The following is a 21,762-nucleotide window of genomic DNA, read 5'->3' on the forward strand; positions in this document are numbered from 1 at the left end:
CTTTAATGTCTCAAGGGGGGGGGGGGGAATAGACAGCAGAAAGCTGTACCAGCACTGAAGAATTCACAGTTGACTGGCATGGTGTGGCAAAGACAAAATGGCAGGTTGCAGGGAATGAACTATGAAGCAGGAAATGGCAAAGTGGAACCAACCCTGATACACCCTCAAGCAAGCATTTAGGATAGCAGTTGTCTGTAATCCATGGACAACATCCAAAATGTAATTTGGCTAATGGAAGAGGCTTGAGTTAGTTTGAAAGGGGAGGAAGTTCACAGTTTTTGGATCATATATATATATGTGTGTGTGTGTGTGTGTGTGTGTGTATTTTATATATATATATATATATATATATATATATATATATATATATATATATATATATAATGTCACAGAATTACCACATGACCATTAATTGAAGATTTGCTGGTATTGTCTTCACTCTTTCAGTCCTGCTTATGAGCTTTGTCTCTGCTAACCTCATGATTTAACTGTACCTCATGCCACTGAATGGCAAACACACAGAAATACTGAAGCTTTTCGGCCGAGGTAAAACCCCAGCAATGAGAGCCAAACAAGAAACTAATAAGCCATCAACATCATTTGTATGCCACTTTCCCACAAAATTGTGCCCAAAGTGGCTCACAACATCTCAGGTGATCAATTAAGTAAAACGGTTTTTTAAAAAAATGCATATTAGAAACAATTAGAAAGAATAATATAAATCAATTAAAAGATTTAAATAATAATCCATGCACGTTTTATTTGAATGCATAATTCAATTTCACACTATCCCTGGCTGCCCTCAGTGCTCAAGAAGCCGTATATGAGACAGGGTTGCTGTGTTCTGGTGAAATATCCCAGTACCAATGGTTTGGAAAGAGCACAAACTTGCAGTGCGTCATCTTCTATATATCTGATTAGGGTTAAGGCTTTTCTGTGAAGGATTAATCAGAACTGTGCGAGGAACACGTGCCTCAGGGAGAATCCAGGTTTCAAATGAAAGACCTGATCCATGAAGGCTTTTACTAAAGTGTCTTGCTGAAGGGCATCAGATCAGGGGTGAAGCTATTGAACATAACAGCTGTCAAATTGAGCATATTAACTCACTGGGTGGTTTTACCTAGTTTTACTTACTTACTTATTTACTTACTAAGTTTTACTTAGAGTAGCCCCACTGAAATTAATGCACATAACTTAGTCATGTTCATTAACTTCAATGAGTCTACTTTGCGTAAAACTTAGCTGGAGACCAACCACTGTGTACTATTTCTTATTCAAGCCCGTTTACAATGTTTGCTTCCAGCGGGCAGAATTAAATATCTAAAAACAGGTTGACTTGATTGAAACAAATAGGTGCACATTCAAAACCGAATAAGAGAATACTTTTAAGAAACACCAGACTCAAAATTCAGCACTCGATTCTAGTCCTTTACTTGCATATTCTGAACATGGTTTGGACTTTTAAAGGGTAGACGTAAAATACCACAAAAGCTTTATGTAATACATAACTGTGTTGTTTTTTTAAAAAATAAAAAATGTGTGGACTATTCATCCAGTTTCTAGCAGTACAAATCCATTAACACAACAGTGAAGACAGGAGGGTCACAGGAGTTGAATGCAGGATAGCACCTGTGAAATATGTCAGTTGTCATAAGGCTGTTATGATTTATAAAATAAAAATAGAGTTTTATTGGGCAGTAAAGCATGGGAATAAAAGAGATCAATAAAAGCCCAAGTTCTGGAGGCACCTTCAAACAGCAGTAAAAGCCTCCTTCCAAACATAACTAAATTGTTACTGCAAAGCCGTGATGTGCAATGGACGTCTTACGGGTTATGATAACTATTTTGAGTTAATCTTCTTGGCACATGTGCTTTGACAAAATAATAAAATAGAAAGGCCCATTTGTCCACTCCCTAGGCCTAGACTCAAGATGAAGATCAATAAACCTCCCAACCAGGCTATTGTCAGAATGACCAAGCGTTTCAAAGCACTGTTGCAGAGATTACTAGTAAAGAGATTATGTTAATCATAATAGCACAACAGCAGCACAAGCAGGGGATGAGTGAAGAAACTATACATTAAGTGTGCATGTGTGTATTTAAAAGGGAAGCAATTGTGGGTGCAAGCCAACCAAAATGATTTAAACAGGAAAAATTGATGCATAACTCTTTAATAAAATCCAATGAGACTTTAAAATGTTTCTCTTGAACTGGATTATACCTGATGCAAGCAATTTATTAAAAAATGCTGTAAGGAAAATTGATGATAGAAGATGTTGCATATGTAGAGCTTTTTATAAGCCAGAACTTTCCGGAACTCAGTTCTGGCACCTCTCAGGTGGGCGCCGTTGTCATTTTAAGAGAACAAAGGAGGTGTTCATGGTGAGTTCTGACACCTTTTTTTCTAGAAAAACAGCATTGTGTACATGGTACATATAAATGTGAAGATTTGAAACTATATAACTAGCATTCAAGACATTTCAACAAACCCTATCACACCCTACCTTGTAATGGCAAGATTTTCACACCAAATTCTTCAAGATAGCTAAGAGCACGGATAAGATCCAACTCCTCTTGGACAACAGGTGGGCAGTCTGTAATAAGCTGTAAGCAGGATCTTAGAAGAAAAAAAATAAATGTTTAATGATTTCAAACAGCTTTCCCAATTAGTCAAAAAGAAGCATCTTCATTATATAAGGCCAGTGTGATAAACATGCAACACGAAACTATGGTTTGTTGCTATGCACAGAAACCTCAAGAGCATGCACTGGTGAAGCATTACAATGGGTCCAAAGTGGTGGGTCTATTATAAAGGCTTAAAAATTTGCCACTTGATATAATGTGATCCCCTTTATAACCCCGTATTTCTTTGCAGATGCATTTTTTTAATTGTAAATAATATCAATTTATCAATGGCCAAAGCTAAGCACTTTACATGCCAAAAGAAAGAAGCTTTGTACTTAGCAAGCAATTACTTTGTACATGAATGAAGTAGGAGGAAAAATAAAATTCATTTGGCATAGGTTCATAATTTTCCCCCCTCCAAGTGAAACTCTAGTGGAATTGCATGACTGCACAGTTCAGCAAATGTAACTCTTCTGCTATAAAGGCAAGAAACATACTAATATTAAGAAAGTGAAGGTTGCTATTAACAGCTGAACTATAACACCTAAATTATTCAATTAAAATTGTTTAGGTGCTTTAGATATCTTTCTGGGGCTGATGTGGGGATGTGCTAACTTTTAAAATGTTAAAAATTAATCCTTAAATTTTCTACTCCCAGATTTGATTTGATTTTTAAATACGCCTTGTAATTGTGTGCTGATCTTATCAATGAGAAGAAACCATTCTGAAATGATTGCCACTTAAATGAAAGCATCACTAGAAAATTGTTAATGCTAGATAATGAAGCAGAGAGCTTTCATCTGAGCTAAGGTGGTAACCGTCCCTCCTAACAACAAAAAACATCAACAGTGAATAACAATTATTTCAATTAAAGCAGCTTTCTCATGGAATCTATGATGGACAGTGAAGGCACATCTTGCTCCAGGAGGTACAATTGAAACCTCTGCTGAAACAAAAGGGGGGGAAGGACTTCATTTTAGCCAAGAAAGGTTTGCACAGACACTCCAAACAGGATTCAATACCCTGACCATCAGCTATCAATTGTGCTTTCATGCATCCACGTCTCGGCCAACTGCACACCTCAAAGGTGGGTATGATTTTGAAGGGAAAGTCTGTTGAGTAAAACAAGGAGGCCTGGCGGACAAAACTTGGCACATAAGCCAAAGGTCCCTGCTGCCTCCTTCAACAAAACAAACACAGTTGTACCTTGGAAGTTGAACAGAATCCGTTCCGGAAGTCCGTTCGACTTCCAGAACGTTTGGAAACCAAAGTGCGGCTTCTGATTGCCTGCAGAGAGCTCCTGCAGCCAATCAGAAGCCGCGGAAGCCCCATCGGACGTTTGGCTTCCAAAAATAGTCCGCAAACCCAACAGTCACTTTCAGGTTTGCAGCATTCGGGAGCCAAAACGTTTGAGCACTAAGCTGTTCGAAAACCAAGGTACGACTGTATTCATTTTCGTCCCTTGAACTTCTACGGGCCTTACAGCAAACATCTTGGTTTTTCATAGCTGTAATGGTTACATACGTAGAATAATTTCCACTTCCAAAACCATTCTTTAGTATTTGCAGATTGGTGCTGGTGCCTGCATTTCATGATGAGCCAAGCATAATCTAGGCAAAAGACATATTACCTCATTCTAATTGCACCAGGGACTAATTAGTAAGAACAAGTTGCCTTAGAAATGCTTGAACATCGAAGGAAAGCACTCAAGTATGCAAAAGAGTACAAAATCATAAAAGATCTGCCTTTCTAAGCAAATACCAAAGGCTAAAAGATTGGGGGGGGGGTGAATAAAATGTACCTGGCCAGATCCATGCATGTATCAGTTAGACTGGTTGAAGAATTGAAGTATTCTCTGCTAGCAGCCAAAACCAATTCAATGCTTTTCTCATAGCAAACTCTGTACTGTGGTTTTCCTTTAGAAGCAACACTGACAGGGGGGTCTATTGACCAAACACTGCAGTGCATCATTTGCCCAGCTAAATGGATGTTCTCCAGTCGACTTGAACACAGAAGACTTTCTGTAAAGATCTTTAGAACGACAAGAGCAAATGTCATACAAGCAAATTTTTTATTTGATAAATACCTGAGTATGGCTATCTGCTTGTGGAGGGGAGGATATCTGGAACAGCATTTGTCTAAATCTAGACCGATATCAATTAGATTTCGACAAATCATGTGCAGAAATGGAAATGCAATCTAATTTGCTGCCCTCAAGAAACCCTTTCCATTCATTTGACTACCAAGGCAGCACTAGAGAGTTGACAATGGAATCTCTGCAGGAAACTCTGAGACATATCTGGGGAGCCACTCTTTATGTCGGGGATTATACAGGATGATGGGGCAAAAGGGGTTGTGCAGTGAACGTACATACAGTTTAAAAGCCCACACAAACATCTGAACAGAAGTATCCTTCGTGAAAATTATCTGTCAGTTTTGGACAAGCCAAAAAGCAACACCACCCAATAATGTATATAAGTCAAAATCTTCATCCTTTAGAAGCAACATGAATGCAAGAAAGGGGGACCCATCACCATCCCCCAGATGTTGATGGCCTCCAAATTCCATCAGCCCCAGCCAACATGGTCAATTTTAGGGATGACAGATGCTGCAGCTCAACATCTGGAAGGCATCAAATTCCCTACCCCTATACTAATGAATTGCCAAGCTACTCTGATAGGTTGCTAATATTAAAGTCTATTCATCGCTCCAGTCAAATCTAATATCTTGAAGTAAGAGCTATAATTATATCACATTTTCCCTGACATGATGTATGTACGTATTGCTATGCATATTTTTTTTAAGAAGCACATTTCAAAGTTAGATTTAAATCCCAGATGCCATTTTCTTTTTGCAATTTCTTCAGAAGTGTACTGATTTGCTCTCAAAATCTCTCAGGAATCATAGAAATTAGCAGCCATAAGCAATAAAGTCTACATGCTATAACAAAAGAAGACTGACAATAATTTGAAATGTTTAAAAGATGTCAAATTTTTGAAGGTAAATTATACAACATGAAGGCTCACTCAAGTACTACACTATGAAACAGAAAAGTGCACTTTCAAGTAAACTGCACATATTCAAACACACAGAGCTTCATTGTAATTCACGAATCTTAATAACTAGGTTGCCTCGAATGCAGATTATTTTCTGCAGAAACCGAACTTTGCATTTCACTTTAAATGCAAACAGGAAAACATCTATCAAAGTTCTATATGCACCCTGAGTGACGTTATTAAAAATGAACTTTCAGCTCAGTGAACCATTTAATAAACATAACAGTGAAGCGCCGAGCCATTTGTCTTCCCAATGTTTAGTTAGCAATTTTATGTCAAGAGTTTCTGTGTATTAAGAAAGTCAAGGTTCCCATCTATACATCTCATGTCTTCTGTAATTCTGCCATAGTTCATAACAGCTCTGTTTGAATGCACGGAATTCTGAGTGTTAAAAAAAAAAGTATAACAGAACAAACTCTAGGAATTTGCTCCCCCTGCTCCTTATCTTCAGTGAGCAATAGGATAAGCAGGACCTTTGCCATTGTTTCCAGCCCCACTGGCAATCCTATATCTTGGAGTTCACTAGGGAGAGGGACCAGAGTAGGTCATCTTTGTCTTCCCTGACCAATCTGGCTGAGAACGTTTGATTAATGTGACATATTCCCTCCCTCCCGACAACAGCATCCCTGAGTGCGGTTAGAGAATCTATGCCTTCCCTTCTTGACAATAGCACCCCAGTTGCATAACACCCTTCTTCCTGGCACCCACTCTTGTTATATTTTTACATTAGTTGAATATTTTCCCCATCCTGCCTTATGCAAGGAAATTCCCCTGCCTTCTAAGGATTTTATGTACATAGCTGCCTAATCACAGGGGACAGCTGAATAGGTTGTGTTGGTTTGCATTGGGTAATTTTAGCGGTATATTTTCAGTCTTTGTGTTTTTCCAGAATAAGGCCAGCATATAAATCTTATAAATAATGTAATTTAATGTCATTAATAATGTCATTAAACAACAACAACAAACCACCAAAGCAATTTACAACAGTTATATAGGTAAAGGTACAGGGACCCCTGACCATTAAGTCCAGTCGTGACCAACTCTGGGGTTGCGGCGCTCATCTTGCTTTATTGGCTGAGGGAGCTGGCGTACAGCTTCCGGGTCATGTGGCCAGTATGACTAAGCCGCTTTTGGTGAAACTAGAGCAGTGCACGGAAACGCCGTTTACCTTCCCGCTGGAGCGCTACCTATTTATCTACTTGCACTTTGACGTGCTTTCGAACTGCTAGGTTGGCAGGAGCAGGAACTGAGGAACGGGAGCTCACCCCGTTGTGGGGATTCGAACCACCGGCCTTCTGATTGGCAAGTCCTAGGCTCTGTGGTTTAACCCACAGCGCCACCCGCGTCCCTTACAACAGTTATATACTTTGGGTCATATTCAACTAATCTCATAAGATCTCCTTGCAGGGATTCCCACTAGTGCAAGAGGGTTTTGTTTCCCCCTCAGCCACCTGTGCACACCCTAAGTCATCTCTGAATCTGGCCTGGACAGTTGAGAGGATCCCGCGAACAGATTTAGTGTGCACGTGGGGATATGAGAGGGGAGAAGTTTCCTTTGTGCAAGGAAAATCCCTGAGATGATGGAACCTTAGAGTTATGCTGAATATAAGCCATCATCATCATTATTATTATTAATCACCAGTTAATTATTACAGAAATATTTCTACTTAATTTCCTGCACAGCCCTGGCACCATAAATAAATTTTTGGCAAACATTTAAAAATTACAACAGAAGATACCTGTTTTCCCCTCCCCCCGATATGGCCTCTACTGTCTACACTAGGAGTAACAGGAACTGGTCATTGGTTTGGCCGCAATTTATCAGAAGGTAATGTGGTACCCCAAAGTTCCTTTTCTTTAAAGGAGTAAAGTTGGTAACCTGAGTTTGATTCTTATCTAGAAGTGAGCACCAGTCCCGAAGTATGAAGGACTAGAGAGAATTATTTCTATGAAACCCTAGCTATGGAAATCCTTAGAATTTAGGTGTCTTGAAACAAAACCGGGCCACTCACCATCAGTGGGATTTCTGGATCTCATAGAAACTACCGCTGTTGTCAATAAAGCATGATAGCAGCATGATTTGCATGTTCAAGGAAAGGAAAACTCAGCATATATTTAAACACTTAAACTAGGATTGTACATCTGCTGACATAGATTCTGAATAAAGCAAAATGCTGGTATGAAACTGAACTAGCTAGAATTCCACCCACTGTAACTGTATTCAAAAACATACTGAAAAGCAGCAAGATTCACCTCATAGCAAGTATCCGGTTGTATGCATGTGTAGACATTCTGCTGCATTTCCAGGATATCTTGCAACAATCCCATCCAGTGTGTCTCATTAACAGGGGGCTGCCTGTAATACACAAAGAAGCGAACATTTACAAGCAGGTTCCAAGAAGTGTGATTACCAGAATTAAATGTTTCCATCTTAAAACTCTTAAAATATCACCCCAAAGGTTAAGAGCACATTCATGTGTAGAAAAACAACACTGGTGCTTATAACATGTAGACACACAGTAGCTCAGCAGTCCTTATAACATTCAGAGAAGAATGATTATCCCCATTTGAAAGATGGAGGACTGAGCTTGAGAGAGTAGGTTGCTTAGTGAGTCCGTGACCAAAGGGAGATTTCATCCAGGAACTTAGTGGCTCACAGTTACGTCTCTTATCCAACAGTTTTGCACAACTTCCCCCAGCCCCAAAGCTTTCACACCAAACCCTCCAGTCACACATACTGGGTGGGATTCAGCTAACTTGTTGCATGCATGGAACAAGGTCCACTAACACAACAGGACTCCCCCCCCCCTCAAAAAAACACACAAAAAAACACAACTGTAGTGGAAACCCCAGAACCAGGGGCACTGACTTGCTCCCACATTGAGGGGGCATGGTCATGTGACATGTCACATGACGTCACTGCTGTGCACCAGACTGGGACAAACAATCACAGAGATTGCCCTCTGCGATTGTCTCAGACGCCGCCTGGCTCTTGGGTTGCCGGTTGGAGGTTAGGGCTGGGGTGCCCGGCGGCAGCAGGGGGTGGTGGTCCCCTCAACATTGGGGGGCTGCCCCCTGCTAAAAAATACTGGGGGATCTGAAGCCCCCTCCGGCCCATATAACTTGCCCAGAACAGGTTGGGTGGCATGCGGGAGGAAAGAAAGGTCATGTTTTACAAGCAGACATTTTCCCGTGCACATATTCCACTTAGCGCTACCTAGAATTCTACCCTTTGGGAGATCATCTAACCCAAGGCCTACATTCTGAAAGGATTAAATTGCTTTGCCATGCCTCCATCAAGAGAGTGGTACCATTCTGCTCTGCACAGCATGGGCAATGGATCCTTGACAATGGGGCAATATTTGTGTTTTGATGAACCATGGAGCCAAAGCAGAAGACATGCTCTGGAATCTGCCACTTTTGCTTGTGTCATGAGCAATTATTTTATGTTTGACGAAGGGCATCAAAGGTAATTTTACCACCACTAAACCATCTTCCTTGTGAAGCAAACAACTGAGTTGCCTCCTGAGGAGCTAAAGACATGTTTACAAAGAAATCTGTCCTTTGAATTGTCTGTCTTTCCTGCTTGAGACCACAGCTTCAGCTGTTCATGTTCTGACCTGGAAAAGCCACGCAGAACATTTCATCTGTGAAGGTACCAAACAACCATTAAAGCTCATAATTTCGTGTTCCACCATCCGTTACTCACTTGCGGCCTGTGTGCCTGGTCAATCGAATCATCAGCTTCCGTGCTTCTTCCGGGCTGTCCTGTGTGTCTTTTACAAAGGATACAGGCTTTTGGAGTCCATGCTTCTCCAAGATTTCTGATACGCTGAAATAACAGTAGTTATAAAAGCATCATCAGCCATTCAGCCAAATCTTAAATCCTGCCTGTGGCCATTATTGCAAATTATTGTTTATGTGTAAAATTTGAATAAATATATATTTAAGACTGAAACCGAAACCAAGAGGGATGGTGATGTTTATCTACTGAACAATGATGACTTGAAGTTATACAAAAAATACATACCCAACCACACATACCATTTGAGAAGTCATTTTGTTTGCAATATTTAGCACCATATCATTATATTCCATAAAACAATATAAAACTTGATCCACGCCCCGCCCCCTGAAACCTTATAAGGAGATGCTCCGGGAGGTAGGGGAGTACAATGAAACAGCCTATATAGCTGAGCATTTAAAAAAAAATAGATGAAGGGCCTTTTCTTTTTCATTCTTCGTGTTAACTATATTGTCACAATGCTACATTACCCTTCACAATGTTACAGGTTGGGAGGGGGGAACCCCTTTGGATATAAACATGTGTTTATGGAAAAGGTCAAGGTCCAAAAAGTAATTTCCACTAAGCCTGCAGTAATATTTGACCTACAAGCTCTCTTTTGTAATAATCCTGGCATTTTGAACTGTAAAACCTAGCGCTAGGTTAATAAAGAAAACGTACTGGAAGAGATGAATGAAGAAAGGTGCATTTCTTACCTAAGAATTTGTTCCAATTCATCAACTTTGTCGTGAAGGTTATTTGTAATGTCTGTTTCAGGACTGAAAGGATGTATCAAAACAAAAAAATAAATTTGTATATTCTGCATACTATGAAAAAAAATGTAATACAAACCAACACTGAGTAATATCCCAAATACCGTGGTTTTTTGTGTATAACACGCCTCTGTATATAAGACGCCCCCTTTTGGGGGGGAATAAAAATTGAGAAAATGGGGGGGGGAGATTGCCCTTGTGTAAGATGACTCCAATTATTTTATATTATTTTATCGTAAAATAACCTAGTCTTATACTCAGAAAAGTATGGTAAGTCATATTCAGAGTAGATCCACTGAAATCAATGAACATTCACTGATTTCAATTAGTCTTTTCTGAGTATGACTTATGTGGAGATCACCCATTACACCCTTTCCAATCTACCCTCTGTGAAGGTGGGAGTGATCCTCAGATTGCATGCTTCCTCCTCACCCAATTCCATTAGTCCCGTTCCATGACCAGTGGATGGGGCTACAGAGACAGGCTGTGTAGCCAAGATTTCTTCTTCCCACAAGGGAAGAGTAGCCCAGTTATGAGGGGCAATACAACTTGCTTAAACTTTGAGGGCACCCAGAGGGAACTTGACACACGAGCAGTTCAGCAGGATGGAGGAACCAAGGTACCAAACTATTTAAAAAAAGGATATGGCATTGCATTCCCTGTTTTCTCAACCTGATTGAAATTTAAGTTCTTATCCAGGCTTTCTACATGTGGGGAGCATTGCAGCACATAGTAATCTCAGCTGCAGACTGAAGCATGAGGGTCTGTGGGGGGGTCAGCAATTACCACTAGATCGTACGGATTGTGTAAATTAGTGCACATCATTCTTTGAATACTGACTGGCATTTTAATTGTTTAAAAGCAGCATTTGTAAAGGATTTCTATTAGCTCAACATTTTTTATTTTTTATTTGAAAAAAAACCAATGGGACATGTCAATACTCACCCATAACCTCTCTGGGGGAGACATTCTAAGATATCATAGCAATGAGAAAGCTGGTCATCACGTTGACAGCTGTAGATGCAGTCTAACGCAATCGTCATCAACAAGTCTTGATCCGAAATTATTTTTTGCTGACACTGGGAGAACAAGAAAACACTATATTCATTGCTCTACAGTAGAGTACGGTCTGTGAGTATGTATGCGTCCCCCAGCCCAAAATTTGGAGTTGTTTTCTTCCATATCTCTGTGTGACAGAAAACCGGCTCTTGAACAGCACAATTACAACCATAAAGGCAATTTAGTGATTTCTGTTAATTGCAGAGGCCTTCCTGGTTCTTTAATAATTCTCCGTTGAATATCTTTCATAATTACAGAACTGGCAATGGAAGCTCATTTGAAACCAGTGATCACAGCAGCCGGTTGGAACAGCAAGGTATTTCTAGTTTCGTTTAAAAACACGCACCCACACACAAATCACAATATTTTTCATCAGACAATTTATTAAAATAAAAATGCATTTCTAAAGCCGCTCTCTCTCTCCCCCCCCCCAGCTGCATTATGCTATTTCCTTCATTTGCACATAAATAACTTCAATATGCACCAGAACGCTAGCTTCCCATGACTCGTTGTTTACAGCCAATCTACTTCTGTACACAGCCGGAAAAGTAAAGAATTAATGAACATCCTATCAAGATGCTATTAGGATGCTGGAATGTGAATTTAGTCTGGATCCGTAGCTATAATACAATGCCCCCGAGAAGATGAAAGTTGCTACAAATTTATGTAAAGACCAAGTTAATCTCCCTCAAAAAAGCTCCTTCTCCTCTGCCTTTCAACAATGACATCAAGAGCAAATGGCTGGTGTAAAATAAATGAGACAATCCAATTCTATACATGTTGACTCAGATGTAAGCCCCAGCGAGCTCAACAGGGCTTACTCTCGGGTAAATGGAACGTGACTGCAGCCTGACTTTCTCAACAGATTCCATTGTGCTCTTTAGGAATCAACCGCAAGTTCCCAGTTAACACCAACTGCTGGACCAAGATATGGACATAGGCAAAAAACAACATTCTTGGTTGGATCCCAGAACTGTGGAATCCTGTGCCCCTGGAGATCTACCAGACCCTAATGCCTTAGAGCGACCTTGGAAGCATTTTGGCTGGTTTTTGATTACTTGGACTGAAGTTAGTTGTCAAGACGTATTTGACATCACGAAGTTAGTTGTCAGGAAGGTGGTAGAATGAATCGCACTACTTTATCCTGCAGATCAATTTTTTGAATGTTTCACAGCGTAGCAATAAAATCAACGGAACATTCCTGCAGGTAGGAAACTAGCACAGCAGGGGACAGGCTGGTGCTGAATCTCTCTCCTTTTACATGCCAGGGGTTTGTTTTAGGCAAGGGATTCAAAAATAGCAACCTCACACAGTTCTGTTCTGAAATAGCCCACTCTGCCACCTGTGAATCCTACTGCCTCATTCTTCACCTAGATGTGTACTCAATTTCCCAAATATGTGAAAGAGAAACCAGGCACCTTCAGCACTTCGTTCTCATTTGTGCCTCACTTGGTTCTTCCCCCAAGTGCTACCCCCCCCCCTATTACGGGACAGGTGTGAAGTTCGGGGGGGTTGGGGGGGAGGAAATTTACGAATGATTTAAAAAGGGACCTCAGGACACTTAGGTTGTATCCACACAAACAATGTCTACTGCATCTCATTTCAGTGGTTATTCTTGTTCCCCTGCTGCTCGACACAAGAGAGGGGAACAGGGATGCACTGAGTAGCCCCAGCCAGCAGAATCCACAGCACTATCTGCAGTGATGGGAGCCAATCACACAGGGTTCCAGGGTGGAACAGAAGCCTCTGCATTTATGGCTGTATGTATGGGCACTGGGGAGCAGGTCCCACGTGGCAGGTCCCCACGCCTTGCTCCTGCGTTGCACAACATGGGAGCAATAAAAAGGTAAAGGTAAATGGCGTTTCTGTGTGCTGCTCTGGTTTCGCCAGAAGCAGCTTAGTCATGCTGGTCACATGATCCGAAAAAAAACTGTCTGCAGACAAATGTCGGCTCCCTCGGCCAGTAAAGCAAGATGAGCGTCGCAACCCGAGTCGTTCGCGATTGGACTGAACTGTCAGGGGTCATTTTTATTTTTTTTTTAAGATAAAGGACCCCTGGGCGGTTAAGTCCAGTCAAAGGCAACTATGAGGTTGTGGCGCTCATGTCGCTTTCACAGACAGCTTTCCGGGTCATGTAGCCAGCATGACTAAACCGCTACTGGTGCACGGAGGACCGTGACAAGTGCCAGAGTGCACAGAAACACCGTTCACTTTCCCGCTGCAGTGGTACCTATTTATCTACTTGCACTGGCGTGCTTTTGAACTGCTAGGTTGGCAGGAGCTAGGGCAGAGCAACGGGAGCTCGCTCTGTCACAAGGATTTGAACCGCCAACCTCCCAATCAGCAAGCTCAAGAGGCTCAGTGGTTTAGACCACAGCTCCACCCGCGTCCCTACAGGAGCAATAATGCCTTAAAGAGAGCTTAAAATAAAAAAAAATTCTTCCAGTAGCACCTTAAAGACCAACTAAGTTAGTTCTTGGTATGAGCTTTCGTGTGCATGCACACTTCTTCAGATACCAAAAAGAGAGCTTGTGACTCTCTCTTAAAGAGAGCTTGTGACTCTCTCTTAAAGAGAGCTTGTGACTCTTCCAGTGTCAGGTTTTGCATGTGTCCTGAGCAAAGGCGCTTCCTTCTACAGAACGATAGGGCCAGATTAAACTAATGAAACCTGCTAGCGGAAGCCTGTGTGACACGCCTCTCTCCCCAGTGCCACTCTACTGTAGAGGCAGGATCATTTCATCTAGCAAGCTGAAATGCTTGCACTGGGGGAACAATTGCCATAATGATACATTGAATTCCTCACACAGGCCCCCAATAAAATTCACGGATCTCCCCCACCACAATGCAAGAGAGGAAAAAGCTCATAGAGATGCTTAGCAGGGACTTATTAAGGGATGCAGTGCAGGCTAAAACACAGAGATGCTGCATGGCTGGGCAAAGGTATGGAAGATATATTTAGATTTCACAACAGAGAAGAACAGTGGCTTTCAGTGGAGAGTCTCCCCCTGCTAAAATACCCACTCTGCTGGATAAATGCAGAAATGATTAATGATTAAAGCTATATTCTGACATCCCAATACAGATTAGCCGTGTATTAGAAATTCCACTTTAACCTTGTCTGGAGAACAAATGTTTGTATCGACAAGACAAATGTTCAGTTCTGCCACGCTGTACAGTGACAGCCATCTCCCAAACTGATCAGCGAAACAAGGTGCACTATTAAGTATACTTGCAAATGCAATTCAGGCGGGGTGGAGGAGAGATAAACTTTCAGGTACATGCGAATACACAACTAATCATCTGAATTTACCGCTGGCTTTGAATGTTCAAAGATTTTCAGAGGAAACGTCAAGTCTTCTTTCGCCAGTGTTACCAAATACTCTTTCAAAAGCTCATTAGCGATGCCTGGAGATTCATTTTCACAGCGGTGTAGGAATGGGACCATCCATTGATAGGCATTCTTCACATACCTTTCTCCCGATGACTGAAATGGCAAAGGTTTTAAATTAAAGAAAAATATGAACGCACATTAAGAGAAGAGCGAAATGCAAACTAAAACTACAAAGCAGTTAAAGGAATAGCAGTATATTTTCCCCAATGCTTTTCAAAAGGTTGGTATCATAAATAGCGAGCATAAAGTTATGAACTGTGCTAATGCAAATTTCTCTATGAAAAACAAACTACGGTAACAAACAGGCTCATCAGTGTGAACCAGTTTCGTTCTATTTTATCCAGAAAGGGCTGTCAGGCCACAATCCCACACAAGAATTAAGGCACACGTAAGCTCACCGAAATAAATTAGGATAAAGGCACTTAACGCATTGTAACATTGTGGCACCCGGAACCAGCATCTGGGGGCTTTTTTGGGAGTGCAGACAGGTGCAAATCCATGCAAGACCGAGCTATTTATTGAAGACACATTGTAAACAAATTAAAACATTAGGGGGACTGATATAAACACATGCAGCAAGCGATAAGGGAAAATTTGTAAATATATTTGAATCAGATATGCAGTAATAAAAAGATATGAAATAAGTAACTGCAGAAAGGAGGGGAGGGAAGGGGAAAGTAAATTAGATTTGTTTTTCTTGTCAAAATATTTGTAAAATCTGAAAATGAAAAGTGAAATTATTATTTTTAAAAAAGCAAAAGAGAAGAAGAGAAAAGGCTGAGCTGAAGGACATTGGGCAAACAGCTTCATCCTGCTCAGGATGAGATTTTATGCAGCAGAAAAGCCCCCTTCCCAATCCATTCCATCCCACTGTGACATAAAAAAGAGCACATACATTTAACATCAGGAGTCTTAGTTTCTCAATATCCTTCATCTGCTGCAGCTCTTTCAAGTTCAGAGTGATGTCACATCCAGTCTCATAAACCAACGTCTCCAGTGTAACCAGATTGTCACAAAGTGAGTGCAGACCAGGAATATTCCTCTCCATGCCCAGTCGAACCAAGGACAAAGCACAATCCACCTATTATTATTTTTTAAGAGAAAAAAGAAAAATGCACAGCTTGTTACCATTTGCAATTGGTTTTATTCTGGTTAAACTTGGAAGGAGAAGAGATATGGTTTGACCACCAGCTCAGCAACTTATAACTGGTCCAAATACATTTTATACAGAATGACTAATACAGAATCTTATAACTGCAGCATAACTTCTATAAAATGAACACATGGTATTTAATTTGACAGATATATATACGGTATATATATTTATATATATTTAGCATGCAATTTGCATTAAGTAATGCCCCTGTCTCCAGAACCCTATCAGCCATATATGACAAATGAACGGGCAGAATTATTTTTAGACCCCAGTTATCCTTTCTACATCAACTAGCATAGCAGGAACTTAATTTTAGCTCATTGGAAACATTTCTAATTTTTTTTTGTGTGTCTCTCCTCGCAGTGAACAGCAGGAAGCAAATATATATATAATGTGTGATGGAACCACATCTAGAGTACGGTGTAGATTTCCGGTTACCCCATATATCAGAGAGGGTGTTCCAGACCTATCCAGAATATGCTGGATCCAGAATGAAGTGTAACCCCACCAAATAGTCCACCAAGGAACAGGACCATTGCTGAAAGAGGTGAGCACCCCCAAATTAAGTGGAGCCAACTTCAATGAATACAGATCCTGCTCACACAGATTGCTTTCTGGGGGAGATGGGGGGATACACCCTTCCTCCTCAACCTCCCTTGGCATTCATCCCCAAATCTCAGCAGAGCATTTTGGAAGGCAGCAAGAAAGCCACCTTCTCCAACACTGTGACAAGTCTTCAATTCTGGATCTAACACTGGTCTTGAAAGACCTACATTGGCTCCCAGTATGTTTCTGAGCACAATTCAAAGTGTTGGTGTTGACCTTTAAAGCCCTAAACGGCCTCAGTCCAGTATACCTGAAGGAGTGTCTCCACCTCCATCGCTCTGCCCGGACACTGAGGTCCAGTGCCGAGGGCCTTCTGGCAGTTCCCTCACTGTGAGAAGCTACAGGGAACCAGGCAGAGGGCCTTCTCGACAGTGTTGCCCGCCCTGTGGAATGCCCTCCCATCACATGTCAAGGAAATAAACAACAATCTGACTTTTAGAAGACATCTGAAGGCAGCCCTGTTTAGGGAAGTTTTTAATGTGTGACATTTTAATGTATTTTTAATCTTTGTTGGAAGCCGCCCAGAGTGGCTGGGGAAACTCAGCCAGATGGGCTGAGTAATAACAATTATTATTATTATTATTATTATTATTATTATTATTATTATTATTATCTCACTTGTCCTATGTGTAAAAAAAGGTAAAAGGTATAGGACCCCTGGACGGTTAAGTCCAGCCAAAGGCGACAATGGGGTGCAGCACTCATCTCGCTTTGCAGGCCAAGGGAGCCGGTGTTTGTCTGCAGACAGCTTTCAGGGTCGTGTGGCTAGCACGACTAAGCCGTTTTTCGAGCAACAGGGCATCGTGACGGAAGCCAGAGCGCATGGAAACGCCATTTACCTAGGTGTACCTAGCTGCCATTTACTGTTGTCCTACGTGTCAAGCCCACGTTGCTGAACTTCCAAGTTCTCATAGAACTGTATTATAAAATGATGAAAACGCCTTCTTTCTGTGAGGAAAATCTTAAGTGCTTGAGGATTTTCAGAAGAAAAAGGTGACTAAGGGGGAGTGGCGACAGAGAGTCATAAAGGTACATGAAGAAACGGGGGTTTCTTTCTTCTTCTACTCAGTACTAGAAGGGAGGACACCCACCGAGTTGAAGTATTTTCTTTTGTCAGTCATCTTCATACATTAATTAGCTAACAGGCACCTAGGATGTGGTGCTGCCCACTACTTTAAATCGGCTTTTAAAAAGGTTTAGATCTACTCACAACGCAAAACAGGAGATAGACACTTTTCCTGTTTTAATCTTTCTTCTGAGTACCTAAAAAAGTTTGACTCAAAGATGATGGGACACAGAAAGCTGAACTTGACAGACTTGGGTCTTCTCTAGCAACCCAGTTCTTAAGTCCTTATTTTCACTTTCACTGAGATAAGGTTCCTTGATAAAAGAATCCAGGGAAGAAATGATGTGCTTTTGGATCTCCCTTTGGCCAAATGTCTCACTTTCCATAACTTAGAACCTTCTGAAGAACATTTTAAAGTCATACAGTCGTACTACGGAAGTCGAACACCTTGCAGGACGAATGTTTTGGCTCCCGAATGCCGCAAACCCAGAAGTGATTGTTCTAGTTTGCAAATGTTCTTTGGAACCTGAACATCCACCGCAGCTTCTGATTGGCTGCTGGAGCTTCCTGCAGCCAATCGGAAGGCGCACCTTGGTTCCCAAACGTTTCGGAAGCCAAACGGACTTCTGGAACAAATTACATTCGACTTCCAAGGTACGACTGTAATTTCAATTAGCTAATTTTGGGCTGAAAAAAGTAAGCTGCTGTGGATTATATGCAACTCCCAGGCCTTTATTCCTTTGAAAGAAACAGTTTGTAGGGGATGAGGCATAAAATAAATGCTGGAAACTAGAATGTTGCCAATGCCAGAACACTTTCTCCTGCTTCTCCATCCTCCACTCCAATGGTTATCTGGGGGGAAATAGTCTCTCTAAGATTGAAGGAGATAGAAAAGAGAGCTTCTACTTATTTAAGCATACATTCTTATTCAGTTCCTCATTTGTGTATTTAGAGTTTGATTCTATTTCAAGGATAAAAAAGAAACACGGTACAAACTTGGGGGAAAATAATGGATTTCTCTCTCCCTGTCCTCCAATCTCTTCCAAGTTCTGGTTCAACTAAGCAGATTTCTCGCAACCACCTTTTGGGTTAAGGTTCAATTTGATTTCCTGCTCGATACCAAATGTCCATAGCACCAACATCAATTTTAGGCAGTCAACCAACTCAGTGCCTGGGATTTTCCAACTAGTTATCCACAATTTTAATGGCAGACACAACAGATAGTAGGAGCCTGTTTCATGTCATGGCTTAGTTCAGGCATAGGCAAACTCGGCCCTCCAGATGTTTTGGGACTAACCACTGGACCTGATAGCTAGGGATGATGGGAGTTGTAGTCCCAAAACATCTGGAGGGCTGAGTTTGGGGATGCCTGTCTTAGTTAACCACAGTTAGCTGGCCATCCAAATGACTGTGACTTAACTATGGTTTATAAACCATGGTTAAAATTAATTTGTTAACCTAGTTTTGTTTGGGGTTTATAAGCCTAAGTTATCATTAACCATAGCTTAACGTTATCTTCAAACCCGGACCTCCTCCTCCACTGTGGTTAAGGAGCCGTGGAAGAGATCTATTATTGTTCCATGAAAAATGAGGGGAAATAATGCTGTGCCACTTCTTTTATAAAAGAAAAGAGAACATCACGTTTGCCCCACTATAATTAACAGTCAAATTAAGGCTGTCTCCTGATTAAAGAAATCTTAGTCAATTAATCACAGTTTTATTCAATTAAATTTGCATGCATCTGCATAATAAAGCAATTTCCCTTTTCTTTTCCTTTTTGCTTTAGATGGTGTCTGTGTGCCCTGCAGCAGGTGTCATCTTGGACGTGGCAATTCCTCCTGTGTGAGGGAGTAGGGGGGGGAATCACTTTTTTAAAAAAGGATGCTTTTACATATATACTTGAATTGAAAACATATGTTCTTTAAAATTACTGCCTAATTAATTACGGCACCCTCTGAGCCGTTCAATTTTTTTAAAATTAAAAAATAGGTTAATATAAAGGGCTGCATTTTGCAGTCTTAGTGTAAGTGCCTCACAAGCAGCACATTAATTTTTATCCACATGTCAAGGTTATAAATTCATTTGTGCAAGCAAACAGATGTAGGCAAATACCAATTCTGCCCTTCTCAGCTACCTCCTGGTGACAGTGCAAAGGTAGAGTGAAACAAAATGAATGAAGCTTAAAAGTAAAATCAGCGATAGCAGAGGATGTTGAAGAAAGAACAGGAAGTGTGGCATATCAGAGAGGAGTATGAATAGGCAAAAACAGCAGGCCCAGTATCTGCTCTGTAGGAAACAATCTTAATAAAGCGCACTATTTCTATTAAGTCGTGAGTTGCTCCTTTGATTACACAGCATCACATGAAACACAGAGTACCTTTATAATCAATATTATGTAGGAATAGGAGCCCTGGCTGTGAATGAACATATTTATACAATATAGTCGTCGTACTGTAAGGCAAAAACACAAAATAAATAAATAAATAAATCCTTTATAGAGCTTCTACATGCTCCTGGCAGTCTCTCCACCAGAGGTTGCCAGCTCTGCCACTAAGAGAAGACCTTACATTGCGTACAGTTCTTTTTGTCTAAACTAGCATCAGAAGATGAAATGTCCGGTCACATTAGTCCACTTAAGCACGATAAGGTACGATATAAGATCCCTCCAGAACTCATTTCTGACTCTCGAGTTGCAACTGCATGACTTGACATTTAACGACATTCAGCGAGGCCAGCTAACAGACACATTCTGAATTCTAATCAACTCAACTTCAGAATTTTAGATGCAGGTAGGTAGCAGTTTGTTCCTGTATCTGAAGAAGTGTACATGCACACGAAAGCTTATACCAAGAACAAACTTCGTTGTTCTCTAAGGTAGTAAAGGTAAAGGGACCCCTGACCATTAGGTCCAGTCGTGGCCGACTCTGGGGTTGTGGCGCTCATCTCGCTTTACTGGCCGAGGGAGCCAGCGTACAGCTTCCAGGTCATGTGGCCAGCATGACTAAGACGCTTCTGGCGAACCAGAGCAGCACACAGAAACGCCGTTTACCTTCCCGCCGGAGCGGTACCTATTTATCTACTTGCACTTAGGGGTGCTTTTGAACTGTTAGGTTGGCAGGAGCAGGGACTGAACAACGTGAGCTCACCCCGTCACGGGGATTCGAACTGCCGACCTTCTGATCGGCAAGTCCTAGGCTCTGTGGTTTAACCCACAGCGCCACCCGCGTCCCTGGTCTCTAAGGTGCTACTGGACAATTTTTTAATTTTTTTATATATTCAGAATTTTAGTTTAGGTTAGGCCTACTCAACTTGTGACACACATGCACAGCCACCCATCAAGCTCAATGCACAAAATCAGTCATGTGATATGGTGGCGGTGCCTTCATAAAGCTTGTGGAATTCTATTCTGCATCTTGCTTCAAAGGTGGCCCACTAAGCACCAAGATGAGTTCAGTTTAGCAAACCACAATTTTTGCACACCTCGTTTTGATGGAGATTTAGAAGAGCATGAAAAGCTGTGAAAATCTACAGAAGAAACTGTCTGTATAGACCTCTTTCTGAGGAAACATACATGTTCCCAAATGCAAGGGGTGCATTACCCAACCGGTGAACTTTACATCAATATCAAGATCCTAGAACAGATAACTAAGCAGTTGGCCTGTAAGCACTTAGAAAAGGATGCTGTGATTACTAAGACCCAACATGGGTTTCTCAAAAATAAGTCATGCCAGACAAATCTCGCTTCTTTTTTTCTATTTTGCTTGGTGGATCACAGGAACGCTGTAGACATAGAGTTACAACATTGGTGGACGTAGTGTATCTTGATTTCAGTAAGGCTTTTGACAAAGTCCTCCATGACATTCTTGTGGAGAAGCTGGTAAAATATGGGCTGGATGAGATAACTTGTGATGGCCTGGGATTCGGACTCAGATGCTGAACCTGAGGAATCCCAGCCTGCACAGGAGTCCCTGCCTCCAGAACCAGCTGAGGCCTGAGCCTGAAGGGTCCTCACCTGTGCTGGATCCTCAGGTGCAGGCACCAGCTGAGTCTGCTCTGGCCCCTGAGGGGATGGAGGACCCATTGCCTGCAGGTGCTCCACTCTCAGCCCCGTCAGGGGAAGCTGAGATTGCCTCTGGGTCCAGTAACCCTCCAGCCTCTCCTGAGCTGCAGAGGCGAAGGGCAGAGAGGCGAAGGGAACTAAGTTCCTGCAGAAGGAGTGCTCGCCTCCAGGCCAGGAGAGGCGAGT

The 21,762-nt window shown here is 41.5% G+C and overlaps 1 protein-coding gene across 2 annotated transcripts in view; it reads right to left on the reverse strand.

Annotated features, from left to right (window-relative positions):
- Positions 1-21,762, reverse strand: part of NBAS (NBAS subunit of NRZ tethering complex) — a 186,168-nt gene that overhangs the window by 87,524 nt on the left and 76,882 nt on the right. For both annotated transcript variants that reach the window (XM_081188936.1, XM_081188935.1), the window contains exons 24-31: positions 15,584-15,769; positions 14,608-14,781; positions 11,184-11,317; positions 10,182-10,244; positions 9,391-9,513; positions 7,935-8,037; positions 4,427-4,656; positions 2,505-2,617 (exon numbers count right to left, since the gene is read on the reverse strand). In XM_081188936.1, the coding sequence (XP_081045062.1) occupies positions 2,505-2,617; positions 4,427-4,656; positions 7,935-8,037; positions 9,391-9,513; positions 10,182-10,244; positions 11,184-11,317; positions 14,608-14,781; positions 15,584-15,769 (1,126 nt within the window). The remainder of the gene's footprint in view (positions 1-2,504; positions 2,618-4,426; positions 4,657-7,934; positions 8,038-9,390; positions 9,514-10,181; positions 10,245-11,183; positions 11,318-14,607; positions 14,782-15,583; positions 15,770-21,762) is intronic.

Source organism: Podarcis bocagei, assembly GCF_964188305.1.
Source record: "Podarcis bocagei genome assembly, chromosome: 3".
Classification (NCBI taxonomy): Eukaryota; Metazoa; Chordata; class Lepidosauria; order Squamata; family Lacertidae; genus Podarcis; species Podarcis bocagei.